A 19445-nucleotide genomic window follows, 5' to 3' on the forward strand; every position below is an offset into this window, starting at 1 on the left:
TGAGAACATGCACGTTTGTGCGCACATTTTCTCAACATTCGTGACTCTAACACAGTAGTTCATAACACTATAGCTCATGACTTGGTCAATCGAGTGAATTGTTTTTACTTTATATTGATAAAATTTCGAACTCTTTTGACTTTAAGATCTGAGCACCAAAACAACAGGAATGTCGATATCGAACGCACTTATATGGACATTTATAAAAGGATTAACTCGGAGGTTAATATTGTATGCTTCTGAAGATCTTGAATGCGAAATAAAATGTGGTGGTCTCTTTTTCTTCTATAGGTGTCAGAAATTGAATTGTTTGCAACTGTGATGTGTTTGATTTGATTAAATACTATTGAATAAAATGAAGATCATTTTATTATAAACTGGACGGACTAGTGAAATGCTTTGCTGACTAGTGAACATCAACAGTTACTAGTCCATACGGACTAGTGCTTGAAAAAGTTAATTTCGAACCCTGGCTTCGATACGGGGTATTCACCTGTGTTGATGTCGCTAGATCTATCGAAGCGTGATCATTCAAGCGTCTCTATAATCCCCAAACAGACCAGGAAATTTACGTGGTGACTGCCTCAGGCAGTCAAGGTGTGAATGGCTTATTATTTTGAGAATCATTATTGAATAATTAGGGGTTTATTACGTTTTTGTCGGAATTTTTACAACGTAATACCGAGTCCCGGCATCTTAGGACAACGTAATAACGAGGTCTGTTTTATATAGGTTTGTTAAGAAATGGTTTTGTGCTTTGAAATTCCAACGTAATATGCAGACTAATGTATTAAAGGCGGAACGTAATAACGGGGTTCCACTGTACTATAATCAGCTGTTGAATCCAAATTATCATGAACAAATACATGGTAAGCTTATGTAAAAATAAAATTCACACTTCGCTGCTCCAGTGACCACAGATATCATAGTTGTGTTCGCTGCTCCAATGTTGCAGATATTGACACAAGCTTCAAAGAACTGCTGCAAATAATTTGTTTTATTTCACCGACCGTCATAAATTTGTAATTTTTTCTTCATCCCCTCTCCTTTTTTTTTTCAAAATTATTGGGGTGGCATCTGTATAACGCGATTAGTTCCTTATAGAGATTGCATCTACTTAGATCGGCGTAAGTGGTGTACATGTACATCTATATCCAATTGATGTACATGTAAATGATTTCATGACCAGTAGATATTCATATAAAACTTTGTCTCAGGATATAAGATGTAGCACACATTACACGCAGGCATTAATCATATACATAAAACCATCAAAATTCAGTTTGTTACAAGATATAACACACATTACACGCAGGCATTAATCATATACATAAAACCATCAAAATTCAGTTTGTTACAAGATATAACACACATTACACGCAGGCATTAATCATATACATAAAACCATCAAAATTCAGTTTGTTACAAGATATAACACACATTACACGCAGGCATTAATCATATACATAAAACCATCAAAATTCAGTTTGTTACTTTCGTTTTACATTCACATTGTGAATCATCCTTCTCTGGCCTTTTTTCAGATACCCCCGAGTGCCCAGTAGTCGTGCGCTTAAGAGAGTATCCGTTTCAAGAAACAGTTAAACGAAATATTAGCTTATTTCACATGATATTTTAACTTACCATGTTATAATCTTACTTTCTCTTTATTCAAAATATTTCAAAGCGGTTTATCATGTTTATTATTGAGACATAAAGCAAGTGAAGTTCAACGTCAGCCATATTTGTTTAGGACCAGTAGTCGTGCACCCGGATGTAACAGCTAAATGAGGCCAAGAAAAACACATTTTTAGTGTGTGGTAACTTTTTTCATTCATTTCTTAAATATCACATTCGTTTTATGCATTTACACTTATATACAGCTAATGGAAATGAAATATTTCATTACACTGATTGCATTTCACAGTTTGATGAATTTCAATATGAAACTCAAAATACCATAAATTTCACAACAGAATAAATATGATAGGCATCAAAATAACATCAAAGTCAACTATATTTCGAATAATGAAACTGTTCAAAACTTGGTAATAAACATATTTCAAAAGTACACGTGTTTACTCTATTTACAGTGGGGACATTTATACTGATCACCAATACGAATCACTCTGATATCAGTGCAGTAGTTTAAGTGAACCCAATGTCTCCACATATCACATTGCACCCACTTCACAAAAATTAGGGATGCACTTTGTCGGACGGCTTCAGGTGTGTACTTTTTACAAATGCAGCACAGTTCTTCCTCAGAAATGGAAACATCTTCGGAATCTTCGGATAAAAGATATCGGTTTGTAGACCCAGGTTCCTGAGAATGATCCTTAGTATGATGAGAAGTGTTTATCTTCTTACTACTCGTTGGGCCCATGTAGGAAGGTCCAGGTTCCTGAGAGTCATTGTTAGTCCGACATGAAGTTTTCTTGTTCCTTGCATTTGCGTGGCTTTTTCCTGTAGATTTCTTATTGGATGAAACATGCTCTTTAATTTTATTGGACACCTCAAGCTCAGTAATTGCTCTGCCTGATGTTATCTTGCTGAGAGTATTGCGTGGTTTTTTGGCCCTCGATCCTTCAGATTTTACATGGACAAGCTCCCTCGTGCGTTCAGCAAAAAAATTTAAGCTATTGTTCTCAACTATAACATCATTATCATCCTCATCTGCCTCTGCCATTTCTTGATTTTCCTCATGGGTGACCGTCAAGATTGCATATGAAGGTGCCATGGCTTCTGCTGGGACTACATCAGCATTAAATGGGTATATCCCACACTTGCGGAAGGCAGACTGAAGGTTTTCTGCTGAAAGAGCTTTTGTATATGCACGGCATGCTAGCGAACAAATATCCTGCTTCAATATAACTGTTGATGTTTCTCTCATCTGTTTATGACACAAATTGTTATAGATTTTCTGGAGGGGGCCATAACAACCAACATCCATGGGTTGAAGAATATGACTTGTGTGTGCTGGCAATACATGCAGTATAACATTGTGTTCCTTGGCCCATTCCACCGCAGCAACAGAAACATGGGACTTGTGTCCATCCAACAATAACAAAACTGGTTCATGCAGTCCACCAGGAACATGTTGAAGGAAGTGGTTCTGTAGATATTGTAGGAAAATAACAGAGTTAGACCAACCACTCTCTGATACATCACCAGTTGCTCCAGGTGTTGCGCCTTCCATCAACTCTGTCCTCATGTGCATTCCAGGAAATACAAAATATGGTGGAATGGCAACCCCCGAGGCACTACCACATCCCAATATAGTGACTGTAGAGGATTTTCCTGTTGTAACTGCCTGTGGAGTTTGTCCGGTGCCCGATACTACATGAGGAGGCACATGATTAAGGGTAATTCCTTTCTCATCAATGTTGAATATTTTATGGGGTTTGTCCAATAAACTGTATTTCTTAAGAATAGTTGAAAGTTCGTCAAAGTACTTTTTCACATTTCCTGGATTTGCTGATTTTGCTCGTTGGTACTCTAAGGCTCTTGGCTTTACAACCTTCAAGTCTGGCCACCGCTTCATCAATCCTCTAAACCATTTAAGTGTGAGGGGTTTCTGTTGTTTAGTCTTTTTACCAAGTTGAATTGCATAATCTGATGCAATGTTAGTCACTTCTTGTCGTGTGTATCCATACCCCAGTGCTGCCATTTCCTTCAAGTGGGACACTAGCATGGCTTCTTCTTCCTGTCCTAATAAAGGTGCTGGTCCCATAGTGACCTTCTCCATATCAACTTTCCCTTTCACGAGGTCACGAAGAGTTTGGACGGGGACACTATATTTCTTTGCTGCCTTACGGACACTAATATCCATATCCTTGACAGCCAGATAGGCATTGATAAGTCGAGTTGGACTGTATTGTCTCAACCTAACATCTGTTTTTTTCTTTGAAGTCTAAAACAGTAAAAGAGATAACTTTATCACTTTACATGTATTAGTCTATTACTAGTACTAACTTCAAATTAAAAAATAAAATTTGATTTATTCATAGATGTAACATTTTAATATATATGGTAGATTAGTGTACATTATTAGATCATATTATTAAATTAAATCGATGAAATTTATGAATTAAAGTACTATTCTTTAATAACAATTACTACACACTAATTCCCTACGTCTTATACAACCTTCCAAATAAAAATAAGGACTACCAAATTTTGAATACACCAACAATTAAAATATTTGGCCTCGTAAACAATTCAAACTACGTGGTAGCCTTCACCTTGGGTTATGCTAATTAGCCATGTGGTTGGTATGTCCACAGGTTGCGGTTCAGTATGATTAACATATACTTTCATAGACAGGGGGAAAAGCATTAACAAAATGGCGGGTATTTTGGGTGTATAATTGTATTTTTATCCTTCTTACCTGTTTGTTTCGCATATTTCACTCTGAGTAAAAATACGGACGCTCTCTTCTATTATCTTCGAAAATCAGCTGCTCGTGATGCAATATTTGGGCACGCGCCCCGATTATGACAACAAACAAAATGGCGCACGACTACTGGGCACGCACGACTTTAGGACCTTCAGCCATAAAATGTAAACCACATATATCTTATAATACTTATAGTTTAACATAGTTCAGATTATTATCTAAGGTTGTAAATATACTTAAATTTCACATGTCGTATGAAAATATGATAATGTATAATTAACCATTTTTGGGGGGGGGGGGGGGGGGGGGGGAGGGGAGGGGTGAACTTGTTTTAGAGCTTATAGCTTTTAAAATGATACGTCAACATATGATTTTCTTGTGCATATCCTTTTTCTAAGAAAATAATCTATAAATTAAAAACAGTTTATACATGGTTTAGTCATAAAAATTGGGGGAAAAAGAGCAATATTGACATCAAATGGTATTTTCAACAGCATTTTTTAAAAGAATACACTGTACTACCTTATATGGCATATGCAAATAATGTGACAATTGGAAGTTGAAACTTCAGTACATCAAACATGGCGCACAGATATGAATCGAGAAATTAGAATATATCAAAATTGTTGAAAACGGTAGATTAGAGCCTCACTAATCATAAGTTGCAGGTTGTAAATTTATATATTGACTACTTAATGAAACATAGAATATTATTTTATTTACGTAAAGAAAGTCAGCAAATGTTTAGAATAATCGAAAATGTTGCGGGAGTGAATCACCCCCGCATTTGCACCATTTACGGAGATCCTTAGGAGTTGTAGCCCTCCCCCATCCCCCCACCCCCCCACAAATCAGAGAGGGCTACATTATTGCAACTAAACTTTAATGTAGAGGGAACTCAATGCTTTTCAGGGGTTCTGTTAATGTAAGGCATTTTCCAGCATTGCCAGCTGTCTTGTTTCATCAAGTTTTCTGCTACTAGATTTGATAAAATAATAGGATAAAACATCTTGGCCAAGTTTGCATCAGAAATGAATAGAAGACTTAAATTAAACTAAACCTAATCTACCTCAATATAATACATTAACTGTTGTTAATATTGGTAAAATATTATGTTCTTTATTGTATCAATTTATTTTAAGACAATTTTCACCTCACAGTTAAATGTGCACTCAACGTCATTTAGTCGCAGGATTTGCGTACCTGGAAACAGTGACATAAACAAACCAGCGACCTACATTAAGATTCCTTTGCTTGACAGATATGTCAATGACAATCTTGTTACACAGGTTATTTAGTAGTCTGAAGTGACCCCATTTATAAGGGCTGTCACGGTTCCAAAAAAAATTCAGATCGGGTCGGTTTTAAATTTTTTACTTCAGGTTCGGGTATTTCGGTTCGTGTCTATACAACTATTTTAGAAATCTAATATACAGTTAAAATCAAAAGCTTTTATTAGGTCACCTGAATTCATTCAGGTGACCTATTGCTATCTGTTTTTGTCCGTCGTCGTTCGTCGTGCGTTAACATTTGAACATTTTCAGCTTCTTCTCTGGCATATATCATCTGTGGGTGGAGGGGAACAAAAATTGTGAAATTCGTGGTCCCTGCCCCCCTGGGGCCTGAGGGGTGGGGCAAAAACCATCAAAATGAGTGTAATTTTAAAAAATCTTCTTCTTTACTCCTGGACATCAAGAAGCCAAACTGTGGGCATAATTATAATGAGCCTTGAGCCCTCTACCAAAATTGTGAAATTCATGGCCCCTGGGGCAGGGGTTCTTGTGTTAGGGTGGGGCTCTATTGGTCATATAGTGAAAATGTAGAAATTCTTTGAAAATCTTCTCTGTCTCTGGGTATTAAGTAGACAAACTAATAGCATGGTAATGATGAGCAAGAATGCCTCTTTATACCCCCCGCAACAAGTTGTGGGGGGGGGGGGGGGGGGATACTGGAATCGGGTTGTCTGTCCGTCCGTCTGTAGACGCAATGGTTTCCGGGCTCTAAAGCATTATCCTTTCCACCTACTGTCACCATATCTTATATATGGACTACCCATGGGATGAAGATGTTCCCTATCGATTTTGGGGTCAAAAGGTCAAAGGTCACGCGCACTGGATATTGAAGTAGCAATATGGTTTCCGGGCTCTAAAGCGTTATCCTTTCCACCTACAGTCACCATATCATACATATGGACTACCCATGGGATGAAGATGTTCCCTATCGATTTTGGGGTCAAAAGGTCAAAGGTCATGCGCACTGGACATGGAAGTAGCAACACTCAGAAAAGAGGTAGTTTATACCTATTACCAACACCCTTTGGGAGATTGGGGTAAACGGGGGGTATTCTTAGTGAGCATTGCTCACAGTAACTCTTGTTAAAAATTGTGAAATTCATGGCCCCTGGATCAGGGGTTCTGGTGCTAGGGTGGGGCTCTATAAGTCATGTAGTGAAAATGCATTATTTCTTTGAAAATCTTCTTCTCTGTCCTTGGGTATTAAGTAGACAAACCAATAGCATGGTTATGATGAGCAAGGATGCCTCTTTCAAGATTTTGAAATTCATGGCCCCTGGGTCAGGGGTTCTGGTATTAGGGTGGGGCCCTATTGATCATATAGTGAAAATGCATTTTATTTCTTTGAAAATCTTCTCCTCTGCTGCTGGGTATTAAGTAGACAAACTAATAGTATGATAGTGATGATCAAGGATGCTTCTTTCAAAACAGAAATTTATGACCCCTGGGTCAGGGGTTCTGGTGCAAAGGCGGGGCTGACCACATAGCTATTCAATGTTTCTTCCATCCAAAAGTAAAATTCTTATATTTAAACACAAACCTAATTCAAACATTGGAAGGTTGTTACATGATACTCAGGTGACCTATAAGGCCCCTGGGCCTCTTGTATTTTGTCACAATAATTACTCGGGGACGTGGACTGATATTTAGTCTCAACATTCATGGTACTAGAATCAGCATTGTCACTTCTACTCGTTTCCATCCATGCTTTCAGTGTTTTGTCATTGACGATGTTGCTCCTGTGGTGTATTTTCAATGCGTCTGACATCTCCTTCATATACTGTCATTATTTAAAGTATTGTTCACAATGCCATCATTTAACAATTGATCAAAATACAGCCACCCTTGAGGATTTTGACGACATAATGATTCTATTTTAAAAACTGAACCGAAATACGGAAAAATGGAGCCGAACCCGACCCGAACAACAAGACCCGCGGTTTTCGATTATTTTGGGTACCCGTTGCAGCCCTAGACCCCATTGAGTTTGAGATCAAAGGCCATTCGACTCTGGACATATGAAGATATTGTGCGATCAATATCTTTAGAGCCATATGCTTGACAGACATCAAACTTGTTACACTAGTTATGCTTAAAGAAGTAGATGACCCAGTCTTTGCACTTCATAATTATGTCTCCCTTTCAAAGGGGATACATTGTTTTTGTCATTTTTAGTGCACCTGAACCGAAGGTTCAAGTGAACTTTTCTGATCGCTTTTTGTCCGTCGTCTGTCTGTCTGTCCGTTAAACTTTTCACATTTTCGACTTCTTCTCCAGAACCACTGGGCCAATTTCAACCAAACATGGCCAAAAGCATCCTTGGGTGAAGGGCTCTCAAGTTTGTTCAAATGAAGGGCCATGTCCCTTTCAAAGAGGAGATAATCCCAAAAATGCAAAAATAGGGTGGGGTCATTGAAAAATCTTCTTCTCAAGAACCACTGGGCCAGAAGAGCTGAAATTTACCTGAAAGCTTCCTGACATATTGCAGATACAAGTTTGTTCAAATCATGGCCCCCGGTGGTAGGATGGGGCCACAAGGGGGGATCAAAGTTTTACATACAAATATATAGGGAAAAACTTTAAAAATCTTCTTCTCAAGAACCACTAAGCCAGAAAAGCTGAGATTTACATTAAAGCTTCCTGACATAATGCAGATTCAAGTTTGTTCAAATCATGGGCTCCTGGGGTTGGATGGGGCCACAATAGGGGATCAAAGTTTTACATACAAATATATAGAAAAAATCTTTAAAAATCTTCTTCTCAAGAACCACTGAGTCAGAAAAGCTGATTTTTACATGAAAACTTTCTGACATAGTGCAGATTCAAGTTTGTTCAAATCATGGCTCCCGGGGGTAGGATGGGGCCACAAGGGGGATCAAAGTTTTACATACAAATATATAGGGAAAAACTTTAAAAATCTTCTTCTCAAGAACCACTAAGCCAGAAAAGCTGAGATTTACATGAAAGCTTCCTGACATAATGCAGATTCAAGTTTGTTCAAATCATGGGCTCTGGGGGTTGGATGCCAGGGGCCAGAAGGGGGATCAAAGTTTTACATACAAATATATAGGGAAAATCTTTTTCTCAATAACCACTGATCCAGAAAAGCTGATTTTTACATGAAAACTTTCTCACATAGTGCAGATTCAAGTTTGTTCAAATCATGGCTCCCGGGGGGTAGGATGGGGCCACAAGGGGGGATCAAAGTTTTACATACAAATATATAGGGAAAATCTTTTTCTAAGTAACCACTGAGTCAGAAAAGCTGATATTTACAAGAAAACTTTCTGACATAGTGCAGATTCAAGTTTGTTCAAATTATGGCACCCGGGGGGTAGGATGGGGCCACAAGTGGGGGGGGGGGGGGTCAAAGTTTTACATACAAATATAGGAAAAAGCTTTAAAAATCTTCTTCTCAAGAACCATTGGGCCAAAGAAGTTGACATTTACATGAAAGCTTTCTGACATAGTGTAGATTCAAGTTTGCAAAGGGTAGTTTGGGCCATAATAGGGACTAAGGTTTTACATGCAAATATATATGGAAAGTCTTCAGATATGGGCCAAGGTGACTCAGGTGAGCGATGTGGCCCATGGGGCTCTTGTTCTTCTTATTTTTCTTCAACCAAATTTTGTACAGGCCCTAACTAGAGAACCCTTTGACTTTAAGACTTCAAACTTGGAACATAAGGAGATGGTATGGAGGAGAGGTGCCCGCCCCCAAAACTTTTGACCTTGACCCACTTATAAAGTCAAGGTCAATCTTTTACGTCAACATATAGTCCAGGCCAATAGCTGAGAACCCTTTGACATTACGATTTCAAACTTGGAACGTGGCAAGAGGACATAGATACAAGGTGCACTGCACCAAATTTTTGACCTTGACCCCTTTTTTCATTCAAGGTCAAATTAAGAAAAACATAAATAGACCATAACTTTAGAACCCTTTGACATTAAGACTTCAAACTTAGAATATGAGAAGGGGGAATGAGGAAAGGGGGAATTCCAGCAAATTTTTTGACCTTGACCCATTTATAAAGTCAGGGACAATTTTTTATGTCAAAATATAGTCCAGACCAAAAGCTGACTTGACAACCATTTGACATTAAAACTTCAAACTTGGAATATGGAGAGATGATATGGAAGAGTGCACCAAATTTTTTTACCTTGACCCCTTCATTCAAGGTCAAATTAAGAAAAACATGAATTGACCATAATTTTAGAATGCTTTGACATTAAGACTTCAAACTTAGAATATGAGAAGGGGGAATTCCACCAAAATTTTTGACCTTGACCCATTTATAAAGTCAAGGTCAATTTTTTATGTCAAAATATAGTTCAGGCCGAAAGCTGACTTGACAACCGTTTGACATTAAAACTTGGAATATGGAGAGGTTATATGGAAGAGGGTTGCACACCACAAACATTTTTTACCTTCATCCACTTACAGTGTCAAGGTCACTCTTTTACATCAAGACTATAACCTGAGAACTATTTGACATTAGGATTTCAAACTTACAACTTAGAAAGCAGATATTAAGACAAGATGTACTGTACCAAAATCATTGACCTTGACCCATTTCTTCATTCAAGGTCACTCTTTTACATCAAAGTAGAGTCAAGACTATAACCTGAGAACCCTTTGACATTAGGATTTCAAACTTACAACATGGAAAGCAGACATTAAGACAAGATGTACTGTACCAACATTTTAGACCTTGACCCATTTCTTCATTCAATGTCATGTTTAAAAAAAACTTGATGATTTCATAACTAAGATTTGTTTGACATCAAGACTGCAAACTTGTAATATGGAAAGGCAATATTGAGGAGGGTGTGCACATCACCAACATTTTTGACTTTGACCTACTTACATTGTCAAGGTCACTCTTTTACATCAAAGTATAGTCCAGACCATAACCCGAGAACCCTTTGACATTAGGTTTTCAAACTTACAACATGTAAGGCAGATTTAAGACAAGATGTACTGTACGAAATTTTTTTTACCTTGACCCATTCCTTGTAAAGCAGACATTAAGACGCCTGCACTCATTATTGTTGCCCCGGTTATTAGACAATCAAACTTTGAAGGGGAGACGTCTGGTTTTTTTTGTAAAAAACAATACCCACTAGTTTTTACCACAAGCCCATCAGGCAAGTAAAAGTGTAAAAGTTGGTAGTCCAATTAAAATTTTACTAGCCCAATGCTATGCAAGAATGATTTAACATGATTCGAAATTTCAAGTTTCAACATTTTTATTAAGTATTACAATACAAGTTTAAGACGAGAGTTCAAGCCCTCTTTCAATTTCTAATTCCGTCATTTCAGTCAGATTCTTCGGAATCTTCCAATGTTTTTATTCTTCTAGTTCTTCATCATCATTCTCATCCTAAAAAAGTAAAAACTAGGGTTGTTAACTAACAGACTAATGCTCATGAATACATTCTGAACATCTCGCGCTGTTTTCTATTTTCATGTTCACTTACAGAATCAATTCTGAAATAATCCCAGTCAGCCACATACTCGCAATTTGCAATGTTTTCCTAAATTCTCAGTTTCTGCACCAGATGCAAAATACGAGACCATCATTGTACTCGAGCCAGGGGCACCACGGTACTTCTGCAAAACACGCTGATCATTTTCTTTGTCACTTTGTTTCCTCATACTTCTTAGCGCCAACTTTCTTTTCCTTTGTAAGAACTGGTTGTTTCACCAATTTCCTACCAGAAATGGTACTCTAATTGCGGAATCATAATCTCTGCCAGAAATATGTACCAGGCAATTGTGCGTCAATAATTTTTGGTAGCCTGATCCTGGCTTTACTAGCCACGGTCATCAGGCTACTGCTTAATTCCAAAGACTGTAAAGATGTTGTCTTTTGATTTGAGATCATGGGGTCAAAGGTCAAGATTCAATCCATTCTAGACTTGGGAAGATATTGAAGAAATGAATTTTAATTTTGAAAATACATGTCAGGACATGAACTGTGACGAACCTGAGCCCTGCGTGTTTAACTTTGGCTAATAGCTTTCAAAATGTAAGGGGGCCACTGAAATTGTGAACTATAAAGCAACACCCCTGATATGTTCTTCATGTTGTAGATGATCAGCCATGTCGGACTCGGTGGACGAAGAGAGGAAGTCATCTCCACAGAGACTTCAAGGTAAAATAAACCATCATCTACTATATTTTTGTAGTCTTTGGTGATCAGGTCTTCTAACAGTCAGTTGGAAGGGTTAGGGTTAGTATGTTGGAATTTTGTGCTCCTATGTTAGCTGTCCTGTTTTTATCTCACCTGAGCTGAAAGCTCAAGTGAGATTTTCTGATCGCCTATTGTCCATCGTCTGTCTGTAAACATTTTACATTTTTGACTTCTTTTTGAGAACTTTGGGCCAATTTCAACCAAATTTGGCACAAAGAATCCTTGGGTGAAGGACTTTAAAGTTTTCAAATGAAGGGCCTCACCCTCTTCAAAGGGGAGATAATCACAAAAATGCAAAAATAAGGTGGAGGCATTTAAAACTCTTCTTCTCAAGAACCACTGGGCCAGAAAAGTTGAAATTTACATGAAAGCTTCCTGACAGCTAGTGCAGATTCAAGTTTGTTAAAATCATGACACCCAGGGGTAGGATGGGGCCACAATAGGGGATTAAAGTTTTACATGCAAATATATAGGGAAAATCTTGAAAAATTTTCCTCTCAAGAACAACTGGGCCAGAAAAGCTGAGATTTACATGAAAGATTTTTGACATTGTGCAGAATCAAGTTTGTTAAAATCAAGACCCCTGGGGGTAGGATGGGGCCACAATAGGGGATCAAAATTGTAGGGAAGATTTTTATATGCCCATCATTAGACGGGAATTATTATATTATGTCCGTCCGTACGTGACCTACATTAAGACTAAAAGTAGGTCAAATAGTTTTCCGGGCATTTTTTCATTATGGATACAGATATTGTCCTGAAATTTAGTCAGAAACTTCCTCTCCTCATGGAGGGATACAAGTTCAGTTTGCATTTCAGCTGGATTGGTCCATCCATGACCTACTTTTAAGCTATAAATAGGTCAGACAGTTTTCCGGGCTTTTTCTCATTATGGATACAGATATTGCACTGATATTTAGTCATAGGCTTCCTTTCAGAGGAATACAAGATCAGTTTGCATTTCAGCTGGATTGGTCATCCTTGACCTACTTTTTGGAAAAAATAGGTCAAGAGTATTCCGGACTTTTTTTCATTATGGATACAGTTATTGCCCTGAAATTTAGTCAGAGGCTTCCTCTTGGAGGAATACAAGTTCAGTTTGCATTTCAGCTGGATTGGTCCATCCTTGACCTACTTTTTGGAAAAAATTAGGTCAAACAGTTTCCAGGCTTTTTTTCATTACGGATACAGATATTGCCCTGATATTTAGTCAAAGGCTTCCTCACAGAGGGATACAAGTTCAGTTTGCATTTCAGCTGGATTGGTCCATCCTTGACCTACTTTTGGACTTAAAATAGGTCAGACAGTTTTCCAGGCTTTTTTTCATTACGGATACAGATGTTGCCCTGATATTTAGTCAAAGGCTCACTGTCTGATGGGCGTATATTGTACCGTTTGCGGTACTCTTGTTAAAATCTTCTTCTCAAGAACCACAGGGCCAGAAAAGCTGAGATTTACATGAAAGTTTCCTAACACAGTGCAGATTCAAGTTTGTTAAAATCATGACACCCAGGGGTAGGATGGGACCACAATAGGGGATTAAAGTTTTACATGCAAATATATAGGGAAAATCTTCTTCTCAAGAACAACTGGGCCAGAAAAGCTGAGATTTACATGAAAGATTTTTGACATTGTGCAGAATCAAGATTGTTAAAATCATGACCCCTGGGGGTAGGATGAGGCGACATTAGGGGATCAAAATTTTACATGCAAATATATAGGAAAGATTTTTAAAATCTTCTCAAGAACCATTGGGCTAGGAAAGTAGAATTTTACATGAAAGCTTCCGACAGGGCTGATTCACGTTTATAAAAATCATGGCCCCTGGGGGTAGTATGGGGCGACAATAGGGGATCAAAGTTTTATGTACAAATATATCAGGAAAATCATTTAAAATCTAGCTTCAGAAGAATCACTGGGCCAAAGAAGTTAACATTTACATGAAAGCTTCCTGACAAGATGCAGATTCAAGTTTGTAAACATCATGTCCCCCAGTATTAGGTTGGTGCCACAATAGGGATCAAAGTTTTACATACAAATATATAGAGAAAATCTTTTAACTAAGGGCCAAGGTGACTCAAGTGAGCGATGTCGCCCATGGGCCTCTTGTTAATTATTTTGATGTAATTGAAGAAGTGAGCAAAAGTGGGTTGGAAGATTCTGCGAAACGTAAACAAAAGCAGTCATCAGTGGTATCACACCAGCGATTAAAGACAGAAGATTTGCCAGACATACCAGGGACTTCAACTGATGAAAACTTCACTCAAATAAAATCATTCTCAGCAGGTAAGCCAATGGCATGCACATGTCAAAAGCTGGTGATATCAGTTTATGAAAGATTCTTGACACTATGAATTTGATCAGCCGTTTGAAAAATTTACTCCTAGGCCACAGTTTTTAGCTCACCTGAGCTGAAAGCTCAAGTGAGCTTTTCTGATCACCCGCATTCCGGCGTCCGTCCGTCCGTCTGTCTGTCTGTAAACTTTTCACATTTTCAACTTCTTCTCAACAACCACTGGGCCAATTTCAACCAAAGTTGGCACAAAACATCCTTAGGTAAAGGGAATTCTAAATTGTTAAAATAAAGGGCCAGGCCACCTTCCAAGGGGAGATAATCAAGAAAAGGTAAAAATAGGGTAGGGTCATTAAAAAATCTTCTCAAGAACCACTGGGCCAGAAAAGATGAAATTTATAGATAAGCTTTATTAGGTAGTGCAGATTCTAAATTGTTAAAATCCTGGCCCCCGGGGGTCGGATGGGGCCACAATAGATCAAAGTTTTACATACAAATATATAGGGAAAATCTTTAAAAATCTTCTTCTCAAGAACCACTGAGCCAGAAAAGCTGAGGTTTATATGAAAGCTTCCTTATATAGTGCAGATTATAAATTGTTAAGATCATGGCCCCGGGGGGTCGGATGGGGCCACAATAGAGGGTCAAAGTTTTACATACAAATATATAGGAAATTTTTTTAAATATCTTCTTCCCAGAACCACTGAGCCAGAAAAGCTGAGATTTATATGAAAGATTTCTGATATAGTGCAGATTCAGGTTTGTTAAAATCATGCCCCCCCCCCTCCCCGGGGTAGGATGGGGCCACAATAGGGGATCAAAGTTTTACATACAAATATATAGGAAAAATCTTTAAAAATCTTCTTCTCAAGAACCATTGGGCCAAAGAAGTTCACATTCACATGAAAGCTTTTTGACATAGTGTAAATTCAAGTTTGCAAAAACCATGGCCTCCAGGGGTAGGTTTGGGGCCATAATAGGGACTACGGTTTTACATGCAAATAGATATGGAAAATCTTCTGATATGGACCAAGGTGACTCAGGTGAGCGATGTGGCCCATGGGCCTCTTGTTTAATCTATTGGTTTACAGATTTTTGAAAAATAAATTAAGGTCTATCGGGAGAAAAAAAAATTAAAATAAAATAAACGTTATAAATATCTATCGTGTCATTTTCATTAAATCATTAGCATCATTTCGTGAGTACAAATAAACAAAACATGTATTTAAAAATATTAAATAAAAAATTCTTCAGAGTGACTATATTATGCTATGAATTTCGAAAAAAAAATGCAATTTCAAATTCAGTGTATAACTAGTTCTAATTGTAACGGGGACCGTTACAGATGTTCCCCAAACCTCCCCCAATTAAAAAGTGATGTCCTTGTGAATCTATAGGAAAAAATCATTTTATTTTAGCCTTTAATTACATGTAGTACGTTCAATATGGTCATTTCAGTACCAAGAAATGAAAGAAAGCGTTGCACGTGCATACACGCGCACGCGTGTATGATTCCGAATTTTTGTTGATGTCGTTCAACAGGCATTTGTATCATATACCCACAGTATGAATTTCATAACGTTTCCACCAAATATAAGGAAGTTATAGCGATTTTAAAATCGTCCAATCAGAAATCAGCACACGTGCATGCACGTGCTGAGCAGTAATTCTAACCACAGCAATTTGTAAGGAGTACCAAGATACATCTAAACCCCAAATATGAATAGAATTTGATGAAAAACAAAAACGTTATCGTCCTTTAAAAATTGAACATTTAAAAAACGTTGCACGCGCATGCGCGTGTGCGTTGGCATTTTTTGTTACACCAACATATAGATACACATATTGTCTACATATGCTGTGAATATCATCTCATTCGCTTCATAAATAAGATAGTTACAAACGTTTTAGCATTATCCAATCAAAATGAAGCGCACGTGCATGCGCGTGCAAATTGGTAATTTTGACCATGTAAATCAGTTAAGGGTCTCAATATCTACCTATGATATGAATTTCAAGCCATTTCAATGAACAACAAAAAAGTTAGACTGATTCCAAAGTTAGCGTACAAATTTTGTAATGCGCGTGCACGCGCATGCGTGCGCGTGCTGGCAAAATAACTATTATTTTTCATATGTACAAATGATATACTATCATCCTATTTAGGTTTTATATCGCTTCCTTCAATATTCTGATTTTCCATTTTTTGTACCAAAATTGCAATGCACGTGCGCGCGCGTGCATGCACGTGCAAACAAAATGACTATCACTATGCACATCTACAAACGCTATACTATCATCCTGGAAAGTTTCATATCGATCCCTTTTGTAGTTTCTGAGAACACTACCGGACAAAAAAGTACCGGAGAAAAAGAATAATAATAATAACTAGATGCGATCTCGTTGCGAGCAACGAGTGGGTCTTCCGTCCAATTTTAGATGTGATGAGATAAGAATTTGACTGAGATTTTCGTTCATAAATAATGATACAAATATATTGTCTAGACGTACAATTTAGCTTCGGTAATGTTTTATAAATATTGATCATTTAAGTGTTATAAATTAAAGACTCTCTGCCCCTCTCGGCCACTAATTAAAGGGGTCAGCCTTTTTTCGAGAAAAAAGTTAATAATGTTATTTACTGCGAAAACAATTCGACTGATCAGGCGAGTCATGCCGCCCGGAGGCCTATTTTTTGATATCATTCTAGATATATCTCGCAAAACTGAACAAATTTTGTTCTACATGTCCTATCAAAATTTTCTTCAGAAAAAAGTTATTGATTGCGACATTTATCAGACTGTGAAGGCGAGTCATAAGGCCCGTGGGCCTTTTTCTTGATATCGTATGAAAGATCTTGCAAAACTGAACAACTTTTGTTCTACATGTCTAATCAAAAGATTCTCGAGAAAAAAGTTAGTAATTATGACACTAATCAAACTGTTCAGGCGAGCCATGAGGCCCGTTTGCCTTTTTGATGATGTTGTTCGAAAGATCTTGCAAAACTGAACAACTGTTGTTCTACATGTCTAATCAAAAGATTCTCGAGAAAAAAGTTAGTAATTATGACACTAATCAAACTGTTCAGGCGAGCCATGAGGCCCGTTCGCCTTTTTGATGTTGTTGTTCGAAAGATCTTGCAAAACTGAACAACTTTTGTTCTAGATGTCTTATTAAAAGTTTCTTGACAAAAATGTAATAGATTGCAACAATAACCCAATTATTCAGGTGAGCCATGAGACCCACAGGCCTATTTCTTAACATCGTTAGTTAACGCTTGCGAAACTGAACAACTTTCGTTCTACATGTCTTGTCAAAAGTTTCTCGAGAAAAAAGTTATTAATGTTATTGATTGTGATACAAATTCGACTGTTCAGGCGAGCCATGACACCCGGAGGCCTATTTTTTGACATCATTAGATAGATCTTCCAAAACTGAACAACTTTCATTCTACATGTCTTATCAAAAGTTTCGTGAGAAAAAAGTTAATCATTGTAACAGAAATTCAATGGTTCAGGCGAGCCATTAGGCCCATGGGCGCATTTCTTGATATGACACGAAAGATCTCAATAAACTGTACAACTTTTGTTATATATGTCTAAACAAAATATTTACGAATAAAAAGTTCTGATTTAAAACGTGGAAAAAAATTGGGCACTTTTTTAAACTCCATTTTCGACCCCTACCGAGCTTCCATACTAGGCACTTCCGGAAATTTTGAAAACCGATGTGCACAACTACAACATGTCGTCTAACATCACTGAAAATTTCAGCATTCTAGCTTTTGTCGTTTTTGAGTTTTTGTCCGGACAAAATGGTCATCTGAAAATCGATAAAAGGGGAATAACTTCCAACCGGAAGTGAATTTTCGAAAATCCAAAAAAAGATATAAACTTCAGATAGCAATGCATCAACCCTAAAAATCTGAAGCAAATCGATCAAGCCATCTCTGAGAAATCCTCTGCACAAAATCGGTAAGGAAAAAAAAAAAGAATAAAAATAATAATAATAATAATAAGAAAAGTGAAAAATCAACAATAGAATAATAGAAGGTTCTTCCGCTGAAGACGGAAGACCCTAACTAGATACTCATTACTAGTAATGAGTAGGTCTTCCGTTAGACCACTTCCAGTAAAGAGCTTTCTATTCCTACGAAAACCATTTAAATGTATCGGAAAATGTGCCTTAACAATGAATGAGAAATGTATTATCGAATTTTTTACTCCTTTCTCATCACTTCCGGTGACGACCGGAAGTACTATTCAGATGCGTTTTCCTATAAATGACATCGATTCTTTACTGTCTATATTCCCTGAAAATTTCACGTCTCTATCTGAAAGAGTTCTCAACAAAAACAAGTAGACTAAAGAAAGAAAAAGTAGCAAGTTACTACCGACCGGAAGTCAATTTTGAAAAACAAAATTATCAAAACTCTAGAAGTTGATACTTTTATTAAGACATGTGAAAATCATATGAAAGACTTCAAATATAAACGAGATTTATGGGGACAAAGAGACGAAAAGTAAAAAGATATTTTATCAAGAAACCGGAAGTAGTCGTTTTGACCACCGACAGACTCAATATTATTTTTGACACTTTGAAAGAGAGTTGATAAACTAGTATAGGTTTCAATTTAAAAGAAAAAGTTTGAAATTTGCGATTCTTTCCATCACTTCCGGTGACGACAGGAAGTGACGGTCGACATGTTCAACCCCCTACTGCACGCTTACAAACGGAGATTGATCATTCCTGAATATATGATGAACCTATATCTTACCTTTTCCAAGAAAGGTGCTGGACAAAATTCCTTTTGAGAAACAGAAAATCGGCCCTATTTTCCAACCGGAAGTGAATTTTGTAAAACAAAAATACCTATAGCAAGGTCATTTCATAAGACATTATTCCTGAAAATTTCAAGAAAATATATCCAGCCATCTCTCAGAAATCACTCGAAGAAATTGGAAAATCGACATTTTTTCAAATACTTCCGGTATAGACCGGAAGTGACGGACGAAAAAATTGAATGCATGTGTACAATAGTTGATCAACTCTACAAGTTTCAAACGTCTATCTATATTCATTATTGAGAAACTGAAAAAACAAGGTTTGAATATGTCCACCCCATATCTCACGATCGGAAGTGAATTTTACAAAAATATTTAAATATATAATCTAGACAATTAAAGTGTCTATAACATACCTAAAATTCAAATCATGAACTTGTTTTATGACCGAGATTTATGGCACTGAAAAATGAGAGA

General features: G+C 37.3%; 2 protein-coding genes across 2 annotated transcripts in view; one reads left to right on the top strand and one right to left on the bottom strand.

Annotated features, from left to right (window-relative positions):
- LOC125670899 (sacsin-like) overlaps window positions 1-19445 on the top strand; it is a 76076-nt gene that overhangs the window by 7993 nt on the left and 48638 nt on the right. The window contains exons 2-3 of the mRNA XM_056163928.1: window positions 11791-11852; window positions 14025-14177. Coding sequence (XP_056019903.1) covers window positions 11801-11852; window positions 14025-14177 — 205 coding nt within the window. The 5' untranslated portion in view covers window positions 11791-11800. The remainder of the gene's footprint in view (window positions 1-11790; window positions 11853-14024; window positions 14178-19445) is intronic.
- On the bottom strand, window positions 1466-3832 carry LOC125669186 (uncharacterized). Its single transcript, XM_056161500.1, has one exon. It carries the CDS (start codon window positions 3830-3832, stop codon window positions 2084-2086), a length of 1749 nt encoding a protein of 582 aa, XP_056017475.1. The 3' UTR covers window positions 1466-2083.

The sequence above is a fragment of the Ostrea edulis genome, chromosome 4, assembly GCF_947568905.1.
Source record: "Ostrea edulis chromosome 4, xbOstEdul1.1, whole genome shotgun sequence".
In the NCBI taxonomy this organism is placed as follows: Eukaryota; Metazoa; Mollusca; class Bivalvia; order Ostreida; family Ostreidae; genus Ostrea; species Ostrea edulis.